The following is a 17233-nucleotide window of genomic DNA, read 5'->3' as shown; positions in this document are numbered from 1 at the left end:
TTTGGTATATCGAATTTTATTTCGATATTTATACGGTATAAAATGTCAAAATTTCGAAATTTCGTTATCGTACCGGTATGAATTTTTTTTCATATCAATATTTTTTATACGGTATATCGAAAACTAATCCCTTTATTTCAGCTTATATAAAAATTATATATCAAAGAGAATATTTTTTTGTTCATTAACTTTTTTATTTTTTGGTTTTGGTCCATTAAATTTCAAACTTTTATGGTACACTAACTTTTCATTTTCGGATATTTTGGTTCAACGGCTGATGTAGTACCAGAAAATACTTAAATGACATCGAGAAAACCGACATGTCTAGTTACCATGTCAAGAATTGGACCAAAATCATTGAAAATTAAAAGTTAGTGTACCAAAATCAAATTTTGAAAATATAATGTACCAAAAACAAAAAAAAAGGACAACTTATTGGACCAAAAATAATATTTTTCCAATATCACTCTACGAATTATACTTCGGTTCACTTAACATTTTTTTTCAAAAAATGTATCTAGTATCTTTTAAAAATATAATACATAATGTCAATTATAATCGTGTTGTTGTATTAGTCTTTGACAAGTGTGCTTATTAGTATAACTAGTAAAAGTTATGTGCGTTAATTTTTTTTTTTCATAGTGTGGTTAAATAAATTAATTGAAATGATAAGATATTAACAAGCAATTAAGTAATGATTTCATGATAATAATATAAAAACTTTGAAAGAAAAACTATAAATATCCTAGAGATTAAATCAATATAATTTTCGACATTGCAACTAATAAAAATAGTTGCAATATTTTCGAACGACATAATATTTACAATTTCAATATTTATATATCTATTATTTACAGTTATCATTATTCTATATATGTATACGTTAACTTTAATTTTATTATTATCCTTTCTCTACGAACCAATTAATATACAAACATATAATAAAATCGAAACTGTTTTATATGCGTCCGAAGTCTTGATTTCTCCCCAAGTGTAATATTACCACTTTTTGTTTACCATGATAATGTATTTCACGATGATTTGTGGGGTATTGTTATTTTAATATCTGTCCATTTGTCCGTATCTAACTTTTTTCCCCTCTGATTCACTGTCAAGAGGAGGAAAAAAATATTGAGATTATAAAATAGATTATACAATGTGTGGTTATTAGTAATATAATTATCGTAGAGATTCATTCAATTACCTTTATGCCTCTTTAAAATCTAAAAATGTGCAATTACTCGCTGGTAAACCCTGGTCTGGACCAAAGTGGTCTTCAGGTGTTGTGCGAAGCCAGAAAATTTTGTCGTAATTAATTTATTATATAATATGTGTGTTTTTGTGTGTGTACTTTGTGAAAATTTAGCAAAATAATAGCCAACATCTACCCACCCAGAACTCTTCTCATTCAGTATCAATCACATGGGCAAGTCGGCCATTTTCTCCTAGTCTTTTTAGTCAAATTCTAAGTTGAAAAATGTCGGAATTTACTAAAATTACCTTAAGCTAATCTTCAACGAAAAAAACACCACTTTATATAATTAAATAAGATAGATTGATGAAAACCCAATAAAAATTACAACAGATTTTGTCCTAAACAAATGTAAATCAGTGTACCCGAAGATAGCACAAGTCTGCCCGTAGTGTACATAGATGAAGGTAGAGACAAATTAAGCAAACTCTAAGAATTTATTAGTAAACTAGTGAATGCGATGGCTAGCAGACGATTTTGCATGTTCCTGCTTGCTCGCTCGTACCAAAGAAATGCCTTTTTTCGAAGCTTCGTCGATCAAGAGAACCCCGACTCTGAATGAAGGTCCATTGTCCAAACGAAACCAGGCATGTCGAATCTTCTTCCGGCAACAGTCCGGTATATGTAGAGTTTCTCGACAGGGCTGGTTTCGGGTCTTGAATCAGGGGGACCTCTTTCATCTATAACTTCGACATTGAGCTTTGGCATCTTTTGACCTAGAAGCTTGCACGCTCCAAAACTCACCAAGCAAGAAGACATCCAAAGGGATCGCATTGTCTCCAGCTTGGAGGCATTGGCCAAAAGTGCCTTGTCCCCAAATGGACAGTCTCGGATCTCCAGTTTCCGGAGGCTGTCACACCCTGACAATATATGATGGAGGCCCAAGTCACTCTCCCCAGCAAAAGCTATAGAAAGCATCTCTAATTTCTTGGCATGGGTTCCAATATATTCGAAAACTCGATCTGTAAGGAGGCCGGACATGGAAAGGCGTCGCAATTCCTTGCAGTTTTCCACAATGGCTCCAAAACCGGTATCAAGGGGTTCATGGGTCAAGTAATCAGGAGTTTGAGGCTCGATTATACACAATCGGAAGCGTATCATCTTGGGACGATTTCTTGCTATAGCAACTAATGCAGCATTCGACATCTGGCGACAGAAGTAAAGAACAGATTGAAGCTTCGGGCAGCCTTCGGAGACAGAGACAAGCCCCTTTTCTGTCAAAGATACATTAGGTTCTCCCCCAAAAGGATCTGAAGGGAACACCCGAAGTTCCTGCAAATCCTTGCAAGATGAGGCAAGGGCATCAAGGCCACTGTCTTCAATGTAATCCAGAACCTGTGCATGGACAAATAAATTCAAGATTCAATGTCCGTAATGCAAATAAATTTTCAAATTGTAAAAACAAATGGCCTCTAGCAATTGAGATTACAAAAGCTTGAAAGCATTCATATTCAGCTACTGATTCAAATTATGGCAACCACCGATGTACATTCATCTGTGTTTCCCCTTTCTACCAACACAACTAAAAATTTAATCATTTAAGATTCACTATTGCGCATTAAAGCTTACTAATAGCATAGCATGATAGAAAGCAAGTAGAATTTTACATACCCATAGACGCCTTAAATTTCGGCAATGGCTGACAAGCTTGAGAAGATCAGAACTTTGAACTGTTGCATAACTTAAATTCAGAGTTGTTATTCCAGAGCAGGTGGAATATATAGCTGGGAGATAAGCTGGTACCACATCCCAAAATCCAGACAAGCCTTTAATATTCTTACAAGAGGAAAATGCCTCTCTCAAGTTGCAAAAGACATCAGACCGTATTTCAGCTGAATAGACGCCCGTGCCCAATTCAACCAATTGAGGAGCGTGGCGAAGTAGATTGGGAAGCTTCTCAAGGGCTACAGCACGATTCAACCGTAGTGTCTTTAGATTAGGTGACCGTGCAACCAAACGCTCCAAGGTGGAGAAATTAACCTCAGAGTGTAAGCAAGACATGTTAAGAGACACCAGTGAGGTGCAGTTTTTAGGAAAATGACTGAGCCAATGTCCACTCGGGTCCTCTACTTCGCTTTCCCTCAGATCAAGTTCACTGAGATTTCTGCAATGTGGCAACATAAGGAATCAAAACTGGAAGACTACAAGCACAGTAATTTATTAGACCCAAGGTCATTCAACACCGGAAAAAAGTCGAGATGTTGCAATAAATATAACTAGCAGTTTTCAAGATGAGAAATTCGTGAATTCTGTAATTCCACGGAATGCAAGAGCTATTATTTCAAGAGATTTGCTGAAATCCTCCCAATATGCACAACCAATTTACCAAAAATTAGGAAAGGATGCAATGAGAACTGAACAGAACCACAACCACGTAAAGCTTGGAGCACAAGTCAAAAAAATATGAGAAGGAAAATAATATGTTGCAAAATTATTTCCTTCACCATTTCCTGCAACCACAAACCAGGTAAAAAAAAGCATTGTGCTTCTTGCCTTCTTCTGTGGGATCTAAGATTTTTTTTAAAAAAAAAACTGATTTAGTTTTTCTATCCCGAACAATAATTATAGAACCATAGAGTTATATCCAATCAAATCCCACTTAATGAGTAAAAGCTATAGAGAAACCAAAGAAAAAGCTTTCTAATTCAGCATCACTCAGACATTGCAGGAGAAGACGTCTGCTCAATTATGAAAAGAACAGATAGTCCACCAACGAACTATACAAGTCAAAATATTTCAGATGAAAATAAAACACGTTATTCTACGACGTGAAAAACAAACTGGTACACAAACGATAGCAAGATCCATGAGTATAATAAGTTTGTTATAAAAGAATGTTTTTCCAGCAGCAGAGAACTTCAATCCATAGGAGATTCTGTCAAGAAATTGCTAATATAAAGCCAGAGAACAAACCATACAGAGAGATTCAGATCTTTCTCAGACAATCCCCGGGGTAAAGAGGGAATAAAATGTCCAAAAGTAACACCGTGGTCTACATTCAAGTAAAGCGAACAGTAAAATGAGTAGCAAGTCCATAACCGAACGTAGCAAAAGAAGGGGCAAAACCGCCTCTTAGCTCCATGAAACGTAGAAATCGCAAATTCACCTCAACGACACAGCAGGAAAGTAAAAAACTTTAGCTCAACAGAGCTCAAAAATCCAAACTTTATTCACCTTTTCACCTTAATATCACTCAAAATCAACAGCTCTAACTCGCTGCTCCATCAGGCAATAAACAGAGTAAGACCGAAAACAATAAATGAACACTTCATTCCCCAAATAAATCACCTGCAGCTAGCTGCAATCGAAGCGAGACCGTCAGTCGAAAACCCCTCACACGACGAGAGCACCAAGACTTTGAAATTCTTAAACGATTTCGAGATCAGCTCCAAACAGTCATCCGTCACCACCATACGCTTCAGCTTGATCTCCTCGAGAAACGGATAGGCCACAGACATCGCCGCCACCCAAGGATAGAAGTACGCACCCCAACCCTCCGGCACAAGGTTGAAATCCGCGAAATGCGGCTTCCCCTTCATCTCCAGCGCTCTGACCTCCGGAAACCTCCGGATCACCACATCCGGAGCTACGGCGTAGCAGTTCCCTATGAAAATACGGCGGCGACACCACCGCTCGATCTCGTACCACGACTTGCACACCAACGAAACCGCGTTCCGATCTCTGTCGGTGTTCAGGAACGAGAATACGTGCTCCAGAACCTCCTCCGGGAAAGAGTACGCCATGGGAAGGGCAAAATGGTAACTTCAGGTCTATGCAGAGCTTTGTAGTAAGAGAAAGAGGAAGAAGAAGAGGGTCTACTGTGAGGTGGAAATGGATTGGGAGGCCAATTGTAGAAGAAGATAAGGTTTTCGTTCTAAAGTATTTAACCTGCGGGTCAGGTTACCATTTAACTAGGGTTCCAATTCACGCGTGTGAGCGGCTTCACACGTATGTAATTTCTTTGACCGTTGGATTTTATAGGCAGCTTGCCACCATAAATTTTCGTTGTTACCCTTACACACCCCTTACTTAAATTTATTTTCTATAAATATACTTTATTTAGGTTCTTTTTTTTCCAAAAAATAAAAATAAGCACTCTGATTTATTATTGGAAGTGTTATCTTGATATTTTTAAAGACTTAAATAATTATACAAAATTTATTATATGTGACAAGGATCTTATCATGTCTTTTATAACTAGAACATTTAAAAAAATTATATAATAAAAAATATCGATATTTTTAAGTTATCATAATTTGTTTAATCCAAATATTTATTTATAATAAAGTATTTTTAAAAATAATTTTTAGAAGGTCAATTGGCAAACTAAAGTGGTGTTTGTTATTATATTTGTACTGTAAATTAACCATGAGATGCATATCAACAATCATAATCGAAATGTACAAAAAATATGTGTCTCCCAATTATTATTCTGAAAATCAGTTTAATTTGATTCCATTAATGGATAGATTTTTGAAATATACCAAAAAAACATATAAATTATTTATTAATTTAGTATTTGAATATATATACATATATACACACACAAAATTACGATTGAGTAATATTATTAATAATCTCGTACATAAAATATATATAAATATATTAAATTTTTTTTAAAAAAAAATAGGAGTTTCTTTGAGTAAAAAATAAATTAGAGTTTTCATATTAATTTAAGTATGTTTTTTTCCATTATATCTTACGCTTTAGGGTAGCATCATCTTTAATGTCAAGATGAAATGCTTTGCAATTTCAATTTTGGTCAGCCAAAATGACAAATCTTTTTATTGATTTTTTAAACTAATCCAGGTTTAAGCTAAACTATTAATTTTCGTCTGAGATTTTTTTTAAAAAAAATTGAGATGATACTATAATATATATATATATATATATTATTTCCCTCTTTTTGAACGCATTATATGTTTTCATAATACAGTGGTAATATACAAAAATAATGAACTTATATTTAAATTTCGATATAAAGCGTACTTCTAAATAAGTATACTGAATTTTTACAATATATATATATATATATATATATATATTAATCAAATAAAAGTAAGGAAAAAATTTGTTATGTTTTGAATACCGCGAAAACTTATTTTTTAGGATGTCAAACATAATCATATAATAGTGTGATTTAATAATAAAGTACTAGTTTTTTAATAAAAAAAATTGTATCAAATATTTAAAAAAAAATAGTTTAATTTGATTTTTTTAAATATATATATATATAATAAATGAGTAAAAATTATTTTAGTACATGAACTATTGATAAAATGTCAAATTAGTACATAAACTATTGAAAATGGTTTAATTGGTATATAATCAAAATCAAAAGTCAATTTTGTCATTTACTTGAATTGATTTTAAATTGAATATTGTTATTAAATTGATTAATTGAACTACATACATATTTTTGTCTTTTAAATTATTATGTTAATTATAATTATAAATATAAATTCATATTTACTAATTACTATACTATAAAAATAATATTATATATCATTATATGAAAAAATATTCAACGTAAAATTTATAGACTATAAATGAAAGACACACATATATATAATTTTTAATTTCATTAATATAAAGAATAATATTATAATATAGATAAACAGAAAAATATATATCTTTTATTATATATTTTTAATATATATTATTTTTAAATATATAATTTATCAATTGTTATATATATATATATATGTGTATGTGTATGTTTCTATAATATAAAATTTAAATAAATATAAATTTATGTTTATAATTGTATTAATAAAATAATTTTTAAAAATAAATTGTGTACTATTTCAATTTAACAAAAATATTAGAATTTAAAATAATGTAGGTGAAGGGTAAAATTGACTTTATAAGTTGATTATGTACCAATTAAATTATTTTCAATAGTTCATATATCAATTTGACATTTTACCAATAGTTTGACTACCAAAATAAATTTTATTCTATAATAAAATATAAAAGGTTGTGGCCTGTTTGTGTCCCTACGCTGGGCTTGAACTGAAACAACTTGATTCTGCAGATGCAACTACTGGAGTTGTATAATTAATTTTGGAGGTGTTAATGACGGAATTACCCTTTACAATAATAAGTCATTAAATTCCCTCATCGGAGTAAATGAAGGGTAATATTGTCAGAACAATGATAGGGACATGGTATCATGGGTTGGCACAGTCTGAGTATGGACTCCAAAGAGCTGTCCCTTTTACATTTGTCTAAAGCTGATACTTCTCTCCCTCTCTCTTCAATTTTCCAAATCTTTAATAAATTATTTATTAAAAAAAACTCGAATCCACAAAAACAAAAATTTTACTTAAATTAATATTGAACCCTCAAATCAAGCTTAAAATAAACTCCAACATATTGCCAGACAAGTGTGTATGATATGAATTTGATCATTGTTTGGAGGATAATTTTTTACATAGCTATGTAACATAAAACATATTATAATGGAAAGATATCGTTGTTAATTTTGTAACTTTGAGAGTTATGATTGGACGTAACTTTGAAATAAATATTTAAAATTACTTCGTATTGAGATCGATTCGATATCCATAACAATTATTCAAAAATATAACTAGTTGAATATATATTTGAACTTCATTAATGTCAAATACTGGGTCTACTCTATGACAAAGAAGTGAATTTGTTATTTTGAAATCCTTAGATTCAAAATCATCCGTCCAAATGTGACATGTTAATTTTACGTTAAATTTATACGTATATATTTAAATTTTTATCTTCTATATAATTTTATTTAAAAAGTATATACATTTAGGCACTTTGTGTGTGTGTGTGTGTGTTTTCCAATCTACAGCAATATACAGTGTGGTGAGTTGTAATGCACGAAAATTGATTGTTTATGAATAGTTCGGGTTTTATAATTAATTTATTTGAACATTGAGAATTATTCGAGAATCATGTAAAATAAAATTAAATAATTAGATTTGATTGATATGCCCACGCATGGCTCCCCAGGAATCTCTCTTGAGAGTGGCATTGGCTTGGACTTTGGCGTATATTACTCCATAATCATTTTACAAGATTGCATATAGAATCATTATTGAAACTATTTGATTAATTATATAAAATATGAAACAGTGACAATGAAATAATTTTTTTTGTTCCCATTTATTAATATTGTCATTTGTATTAAACTCCGAATATTGAATACTACAATTTTGTCCTCCAACCATTATAAGAATGTCACGTAAAAGGAGAGGTTCGAGATCAAAATTATGACTAGACAATTAATTAAATTTTCATGTTTCAACAATTGTAAATTTCCTCAAGTATGTGTAGTTATTTACTGAATTTATATATATATATATAATAAACAAAATAATTAATGTGTACATGCAAGTAAGTTAATTTATTAATAATTAATATGTCTCTTGTGAGACAATCTCACATATTTATATTTATAAGACGGTTCAATATATACATATTTTTCTGAAAATTAATATATTTGATATACAAAAATAATATTTTTTATAATTTAAGTTTGATATGTGATTCATCCCACAAAATTTGATTCAAAATGGATTTCAAATTAGTTTATTAATTTATTTATGTTACCTAACATGACAATCCAGTAAACGACAAACAAAGGGTGGTTCGCTTTAAATTGAACTAATAATCATCACTTACTTAAATCACAGTCCAATTGTGCAGTGTTAAATTCCAGCTTGTAGCCACTCATTTTGAAAAAAGAAAAAAAAAACATGAACACGTGATTGGAAAGTTAAATGCAAGTATATTAAATTAACGCTAATTAATTACCTTGTAATAACTGCTCAAAAGGTGGAGTTCAACTAAACTTGCTCAACCTAAGAACTTTTAATTATTTAATCAAAACCTTAATGATGGGGTCCTCTTCATAAAAGCCTGAATTGATTTATATATATATATATATTTTTTAATCTATGTGTGGAGATATAAACCGGACGCTTATTGTGAAATGCATTAATAAATGTTTCAACAATATTCACATGAACATCTTGTGGTGTTTAACAACATGTACATATCTAAAAAAAAAAAAAACAACACCACCACGTACACAAAATATCAAATATATATATATATACGTGTGTAAATTAAGAGTATGTCGTAAGTGAAATTTTATATACGAATCGACGTTATTTTTAAAAAGAAAAATGTTAGTAACTATTTGTCTAAATTATATGTTGACGTGCTAGTATTTACACCAAATCATGCTTGTGGGGGCAACTAATATATAATATGGTCGGTATAATTATCGAAACATGCTTCCAATTTATACACGCAATTTGAAATAAAAATAGCTCAGCGCCAATTATAATCTTTGACATATATAACAACAAATTCTCAATCCTGCAATCATAGATCAAATGCACATGTTTCACTCCCATACATCACAGTTCGTTACATTATTAGGCTATGTTTGGTACCATTATTAATAATACATGTACAAATTTATCCTTTCTAATCCTACGTTATTCTCATCATATTATTTATCCATCTATTAATTATAATTTTACATCAATCAAATCATTAATTATTTATCATACATCAATCAAATCATTGAATTTAATTATAAGAAAACGACGGGATTACCATGCACCTCGAGTTACTGGACCATGAGGTCCGAGCTATCACATAATTTTTAATCACGACATTGTAATTGATTATAACTTTTGTTTCTTGATAGACATTAAATGCCTCTTTAATCTTGTATGATGTCATATATGTTAAATATGTAAATAGATCTTGTTAAACAAAATGAAAATAGTTTGAAGGAAACAATGTAATCAATGATTTCTTAATTTTTACACTCATTGGAGGCAAAATAGACAAACCGGCGCATTAAATAAGAAACACGTCCAAGACTAAATTTTCTAAATTGGTGAAACTTATAATTAATTAAAGATTTTAAATAGAGATCATTTGGCATACTACACATCATAGGTGACAACATGATTATCTTCTCGTACGTGCATTGCACACTTTGATTTATTGCACGTACATTTAAAATTTAATTCTTGAAATCAATAAATGATATAACACATCAATTGTCGGTATTAATGCATCTCTCATTTTCTTGGCAAGAAATACAGTGAAGTACTTATTAATGAATAATTGACGATTTGACGTAACAGTCCTATATAAATATTGTTGATTTATTTTATTCTAATTTTATTTTCTTGTATAAATAAGGGGATTAAGAAAAGGGTCATCTGACAGAAGTCGGAATTTGCATGAAAATGAGTTTAATATTTGATATATTATTTGCATGAAAATGAGTTCAATATTTATTATATTATAGGCATAGATTTTTTAGTATTTCATATTTATGTTCAAAATTCGATTTTTTTAGCTTTATGGTCTCTACTCATATATTTAAAACTTTATGTAGGAAAAAATATGGAAATCGGAGATTGGAATGATATAAAACGAATATCCGGACAGAACATTTTTCGCCTAGGCAGAATAGTGGGCGTCCTAGCGCCGACGATAAAAGAGGGGCAGCGCAGGGAAGGGCGCACCCGTGCCCTGGGAAAAATTTTGAGGCGCCTAGGCGCGAGCTGCGCGAAAAAAGAAAAAAAAATACAGTTTTGAAATTTTAAAGTCTTGATTTATGGGCTTTATTTGACGAACTTTTAAGGACATATATATAAAAAGAATAGAAAAGTACCCTTAGAGAGATCTTTGGACGGCGGATCAGATAGAGAGAGGCGGTCATCAAGCCAAGACAGGAATATGAGAAGAAGGACACCGCGTGAAGAACTCGAAAAAGAACAATAACCGCAAACACTAGTTTTCTGTGTTCTCCTTTATTTTGTTCGGATTTAGGGGATCCTACCCTCAAAACTATGTTTTGATTTTTTTTTTTAAGATTGAATTTGGTTTTTTATGCATTCTTGATTATATTATTGTGTTTATTGAATCTTTGGAGATTGATCAACTTCGAATTAATTGTATACGTTCTAATTGACATCGAAAGGTGATTTTATAACATGATAGAGTAATATAATAAATTGTTAAATAACACAAGAACACTTGGTTATTGCAATTTGACAATTAGATTAATATAGTCAACATAATATATTGATGGATTAGAGAATTATGCCAGAAGCATGACTTGAGAATTGAAATTCAATCATTAAAGAAGATTAAGGGATAGTGAACCGAGATCCTAACAATCATTTATTTATTTTCTGAACTTAATTTATTTAATTTGCCTTTTTTATCATATTTTTCTCGTTCATTAATTTATTCACCATATCATCTTAATTAACTAAATAATAATATTTGAGGTAATTTTGTCATAAATCAATTTCTGTGGATTGATACTCGTACTTATACACTATAATATTACTTGACTCGCGTACTTACATGTGTGTATTATAGATAGAATTGATGTTTTGTGGAGACCAAATTATAATACAATAAATTAATTATAGTCTCTCACTTAATATTATAGATAGATCATATGTGTAACTGTAAGCATGCGTGTATTAAGTAAAAATGTTATCAAATATTACATGCATCTCATATATTTAGCATACGTGTGTTTTCACATAGGCAAAAAAAAAACATCGAAAAAGTAAATTTTAATAAGAAATTTTAAATTTAATAAGAAAAAAAGTGTTGAAAATAGTTAATTCATTTAATGATGCGGTATATCTCTTCTATATTATTAAGTTTGAGGCCTACATAGTAATTACGTACTTTTAGTATGTTATGTCATATCATTTTTTGTCTCCAAAATACCTTTGCCCATAACTATCATAATTCTTTTTAAATAAAATAAATAATAAAAATTAATAAAAAAATTTAAAAATAAAATATAAAATTACTCAATTCTTATTAGATTTCATATAAAAGTTTGTTATACACGACAAAATTTTAATTTATATGCACGCATCGTGTACATATATTTACTAGTATTTAGAACGGATCGAAGTGTACTAATCGAAGCATCTCTCTAGTTGGCAATCAATTATAGCCTTCAATAATTTTGATAGCTTTGAGGGATTTTTGCACGGAATCAGGTAATTTTTTGCAATAAGTAGGGTAAAAATTAAATGTAAGAGTTCTGTGAAATAATATTGTTTTTAGAAAAAGTTCTAAAAAATGCAAAATGCGTAAAGGGGATATGCATGCTAATCAATAATTTTTAAGTATTTTGCTTAATATACCTTTACCCACGAGATAGCTTTAATCATGTAATTTTTGCAATAATTACGGTAAAAAAACTAAGAATTTCGTTCAATTTCATTTTCAGCCTAATTCTTATAATAAATCCAACCATTCATTATTATTTATTTATTTATATAAAAGAGAGAGAAAAGTTTGTAAGAGTCAAAAAGGGGATAGCATCAGCATGCACATAATAAATCCAAGAAGTGCTTCTGCAAAAGGTGGAAGATATAAATATGTATATATAAAGTCAAGAATTCAAAATTCAGTGGGGGCCCAATAGTAGAAATGGAAAGATAAATGGGCCCTGGCCTTGAATCCGCCCACTGCCGCCCTTGGACCCGATAACTTTTTGCCAAACCATCCCTATTTTTCTCACTTAATCCTTCAGTTTTCACATTTAGTGCCTAACTTTTCAAAAGCTTGCATCCCTTCACCGTCTAATTGGCTCATCTTCATTTTATATTAAGAATATATCTATTAATCAAATTATATATGTTTTTACGATTTTCCAGTTCTTTCAGATAGCATTTGAGAGAACTACGATTCTGGAGAAATGATCTGATCCGAACAATTACTACAAACACAAAGTCGATTATATCTTATAATTCAATTTAGTATTAGAGAATTTTTTTGGGGGGTAAAATCTATTCATATGTGCGTGACTTGAGAGAATCATTGACCGTTGTCTTTTCACACTTTTCAACCTAAAAAACCTAAATTCAACTTTATTAAACAGCTCTCACAATGAATAGACCTGAATTATGGATAAAATCATCGGACAAAGAAGATAGTTAGATTTCATGCAAAATTGAATGTATCTTCTTTGTCTTTATTTGGAGTGATTTGTACGTACGCATGGGAAAATGTCAACTAAATACAAACCTTTCTCTTAGATTTTATGATATACTATCTATCTATTAACATGCCTTATTTCATTAAAGTCCATGTGATCAATAAATATGAAACCAATATGTTTTTATTTTATTTTATATTATATTATATTTTAAAAAATATAAATATAGCTAGAAAGTGGGAATCAAACTCAAATATCAAAATCTTGAGCTAGAATTTGGATAAGCTTTTGCCTAAGATATATGACACCATATTGGGTAACCAAACATGTTTCACACTCAAAAAACAATGTTCAATGTGGGAAAAAAAAACCCAATGTGAGTAAACTTTGTCATATTAATCAAATGCGTGGCATGCATGCATTGAATATTCCCAAAATCAAAAGAAGTACTTGCGTTAGTTCCAGGTAATTTCATGATGATTTGTAATAAGATAATCAACATTGATATATCACTAACTATAAAAACATATGCTGTGTGGATGTATATTGACTGACGTATAATCTACCTGACATCAAGAATTTAAGTTTAGAATCGGGTTTCGAAAGTTCAGACTCAATTAAGCCAACAATAAAAATACATACATAAAATTAAAGAATTAGCTCGTGAGGAAAAGTGGAGCAATTTAACTTGGTACGATGAGTTGTAGTAGAAAGTTTGATGGGTAATGATGGTGGGCCTAAATATTTTTTTTAAAATCTTTTTCTTTTATAGAAATAAATACTTTTTTTTTTTTTAATCTTTTCATTAGGCAATAGAGTGGTCCTAAATCAAAATCCACCGCCCTTAATTCAATCATTGAGTTCAATCTCATCACTAGTATAGATAACTTTAAAACAATTGGACCCCTTGATAAAAAAAAGCTGCACTATGGTCCAAAAAGTTAAAGAAGACTATATGCATACGTTGAAAAATAAAAATACTATACATCATTACTTTTACTAAAGTTTTTACTCGTACTTACGTCGAAGCTGTCTATAAACACGCCTAGTTTTATTTTTTATAATATTTTTTTGGGACAAATTACCATGTTATTTGAACAAATTATGTATTTTTCTAATTCTTTACTTTGTATTTTAATTTTCATACAACATATCCTTGGTGAAAATTTCAAATTTGCCCTTAAATATACTTTTTATTTATAATATGATTATGCTCTTTTGTGATAAGTTGCTTATAAACCCGAAAATTGTGGTTAACATCCTTGTGAATTGTGATAACAAAAAATGTAGACTAAAATTTTTTAATAAGTAAATGGTTTTTAAAATATTATTAATACGAAGTGATAAATGCAAAAATGTTTTATGGGCCGAATTTTCAGACAAGATGGGCTCTCTTCCATTCCCCAGCCCAATTTTGCCGTGTCCTTTGAAGATCCCGTAGTTCCACGAAACCTTAAATCTCAAAACCTTTGTGAAAAACAAATACCGATCGTTTGCTGCCTGCCCTAATTCTTCTCGCGCAATCTTGAGTTAATAATTTGTCAGCGTTGAGTGTTTACGGAAACTCCTGCTGATTATTTTTAATTGGATTGAATTTAATCTACGCCGGTGATGACATGATTATTGGCAGAATCTACGATGACCTTACTGCGCATCCACGGTACTTTTTCCGTGGGGTCGTTGTGGCTATGGTGAATGTGCCAATATGCTAATCTGAGGCCAGTTTTAGTTCATTTGCGTGTGGAAATTGTGATTGGTTTTTTTTATTCTGTTTGATGTTTTATGAAATGTGGAAAAAAAAAGTAGCTTTTTGACGTTACAGTCACCGATATTTACTTTTTGACGGAGTTGTGTTCGAATCAACTTATGATTTGAGATTCATGGTTTTCGAATTGTTGTGATTTTCGGCTCAATTTGGGGACAATTATTTTTTCCGAAAGTGTTGTGACTCAATCTGTAGATCCCATTCTTTCTGAAATAACGGTCATGTCTCAATTCACTAGATTTGTTGGTGTTGAAATTTTTGAATTTGATAACCTCTATGACACCTGATCCTCGCCTGGCTAGAAGGAATTGTTTTGCGCTCAAAATTTTGATTTGAACAAATGGATAAGACTCGAGCTGAACTTCCTTTGGAGATTATTGGAGAATTACGTCAAGAGTGACATTTTTCTTACTCTTGCTTTTAATAGTAACACAGTGGCATGATCTTAATTGCATTGTTAGGTTAATATTGTGTTATAGTGCCACTTTTTATATAAATTGGTATATACTCTCTGCACATTTATTTCACAGGTTTTTACCATAGAGTGATACTGTTTGAATGTTTGGTTTTGGAGAAATGCAGATCCTAAGAATGTTAGGTTTGGGTGAAGCTTGACTGAAAGGTTTATAGTTATCAGTCAGTTGTCGTAGATTGCACTATTATTTCCCAGCTAATACTAATTACACTCTTCCCATTGGTTTCTTATATATGCCCACTAAACTCTAACGTTTAGCATTATGAGGTTGTTGAGAAAGTTGTTTGGCTGCTTGAAATTGTTTTCTTTCTGAACTATACTTTGTCTTGAGTCTCTATCAATATCACTCTGTATGTTCAATCTACAACTTGTTAATAACAAACTTGATTGAGATTGGGCAATGGGACCAGGGGGACCTCCTGGATCAGGCTGGGGACCGGGACCTGGGGGACCGGGGCCTGGAGGACCTGACTGGGGACCGGGACCTGGAGGACCTGGCTGGGGACCTGGACCTGGGGGACCAGGCTGGGATGCTGGACCTGGAGGGCCGGGCTGGGGTTCTGGACCTGGAGGACCGGGCTGGGGTTTCTTTGGTGGATGCTTTGATGGACTTTGCAACATCATTACTTCATGGTAAGCAAATTTGTGAATTGTTAGCATCATTGGATGTACGAACCCTTTTTTTGTGTGGATACATTATCAGGAATGGCTACCGTCCACAATGTACCTATGCGCGTGCACATATCTTGATTCGATCTTTTTTTATTAATGATGGTACTGATCTAACTTTCAGACATTAGTTTTAATCATTTAATGATTGTGATAAGCTTCAGAGGAAGGCGTGCTACATGTCCTGTCTCAAATTATCATATGGAGTTGTCACTTGTTTCTGGCTTCCATGTGTTACGATTGAGAAACCTGGTTTTTTCTTATCCATTGATTCCCCTGTATCTTGCCTCGCATGATACGTTTCTTCTGGTCTTAACGACTTTGAGTTTGATTTTGCAGCTTATCATGTCTCAGCTGTTGTTGGCTGTTGAGTTGCTGTTTCGGTGGACCTCATCCTTATGGACCTCCCCTTGCAGCTCCTCTCTGATGTGGAACCTAGGACTGTCACATTCTGCATCTTATTGTTCGAGTTGATAAATTTTACTCTAATATGGTTAACTTCGTATTATCTTGTACTGTGTCAACTATAATTCAATAATAATGCAAGAATTAGTCATGTTGCTAATAGACCATATATTATGTTTACATAGTCTCTGTTATCGAATGCAACTTAGTGATTTATTCTACATTTTGGTATTTTTGCTAATTACACATTTTCTTTTTTGAAATGGAGAGGATGTTTTACAATTGGATTTCAAATCTGAAAACCCCTCCATTTCCAGCTTGTGGGCTTGATTCGAGATTAGTTACAAGCCCTCAATTACATGTTTTCTAAAAACAAATAATAAATACAGTTTTATGGGCCTGTTTGTGCGTATCCACTATCCACACGATAACTAAAAGTTTAACGCAATGGAGGCCCATTATTTGAGTTGGGCTAGAAAACTCTTGGTTTCTTAAGTTTTTTCTCCATTGTCGATTGCGAGAAATGAAATATTTAGAAAGAAAGAAAACTATTATTCCACGCGATAACTATAAGTTTAACGAATTTCAATTATTCTACAACACAAGAATCAAGAATTATCTTGCAAGTGTCAAATGATTGGAGTAACTTTTACAAAAAGAATAATCGTATCAAAT

The 17233-nt window shown here is 31.4% G+C and overlaps 2 protein-coding genes across 4 annotated transcripts; one reads left to right on the top strand and one right to left on the bottom strand.

The window, feature by feature from the left end:
• Positions 1 to 1534: 1534 nt before the first annotated feature.
• On the bottom strand, positions 1535 to 5100 carry LOC140887148 (protein TRANSPORT INHIBITOR RESPONSE 1-like). The gene is made up of 3 exons (XM_073294214.1): positions 4541 to 5100; positions 2864 to 3356; positions 1535 to 2587 (listed from the first exon to the last, which is right to left on the bottom strand). The coding sequence occupies exons 1-3, from the start codon at positions 4993 to 4995 to the stop codon at positions 1790 to 1792; spliced, it is 1746 nt and encodes a 581-aa protein (XP_073150315.1). The 5' UTR covers positions 4996 to 5100; the 3' UTR covers positions 1535 to 1789.
• Positions 5101 to 14661: 9561 nt separating this feature from the next.
• On the top strand, positions 14662 to 16738 carry LOC140891774 (uncharacterized). 3 transcript variants are annotated; one of them, XM_073300411.1, is made up of 3 exons: positions 14701 to 14904; positions 15895 to 16117; positions 16493 to 16738. In XM_073300411.1, exons 1-3 carry the CDS (start codon positions 14883 to 14885, stop codon positions 16578 to 16580), a joined length of 333 nt encoding a protein of 110 aa, XP_073156512.1. In that variant the 5' UTR covers positions 14701 to 14882; the 3' UTR covers positions 16581 to 16738. The 3 variants fall into 3 exon arrangements, 1 of the variants encoding a protein (XP_073156512.1); XR_012152602.1 differs by having other exon boundaries at positions 14662 to 14962; positions 15895 to 16738; XR_012152603.1 differs by lacking the exon at positions 14701 to 14904 and having other exon boundaries at positions 14973 to 16405.
• Positions 16739 to 17233: the final 495 nt, after the last annotated feature.

The sequence above is a fragment of the Henckelia pumila genome, chromosome 3, assembly GCF_033568475.1.
Source record: "Henckelia pumila isolate YLH828 chromosome 3, ASM3356847v2, whole genome shotgun sequence".
In the NCBI taxonomy this organism is placed as follows: domain Eukaryota; kingdom Viridiplantae; phylum Streptophyta; class Magnoliopsida; order Lamiales; family Gesneriaceae; genus Henckelia; species Henckelia pumila.
This window is presented reverse-complemented; position numbering and strand designations above follow the sequence as displayed.

What these genes read in the sequence shown, in the direction of transcription:
- LOC140891774 (XM_073300411.1), top strand. Translation starts at nt 14,883, where the DNA reads ATGACCTTACTGCGCATCCACG. An exon ending in GACCTTACTGCGCATCCACG is followed by an intron (nt 14,905 to 15,894) that starts GTACTTTTTCCG and finishes CAATGGGACCAG; the next exon opens with GGGGACCTCCTGGATCAGGC. An exon ending in TGCAACATCATTACTTCATG is followed by an intron (nt 16,118 to 16,492) that starts GTAAGCAAATTT and finishes TTGATTTTGCAG; the next exon opens with CTTATCATGTCTCAGCTGTT.
- LOC140887148 (XM_073294214.1), bottom strand. Translation starts at nt 4,995, where the DNA reads ATGGCGTACTCTTTCCCGGAGGAGGTTCTGGAGCACGTATTCTCGTTC. An exon ending in TCGATTGCAGCTAGCTGCAG is followed by an intron (nt 3,357 to 4,540) that starts GTGATTTATTTG and finishes GCCACATTGCAG; the next exon opens with AAATCTCAGTGAACTTGATC. An exon ending in GAAATTTAAGGCGTCTATGG is followed by an intron (nt 2,588 to 2,863) that starts GTATGTAAAATT and finishes GTCCATGCACAG; the next exon opens with GTTCTGGATTACATTGAAGA.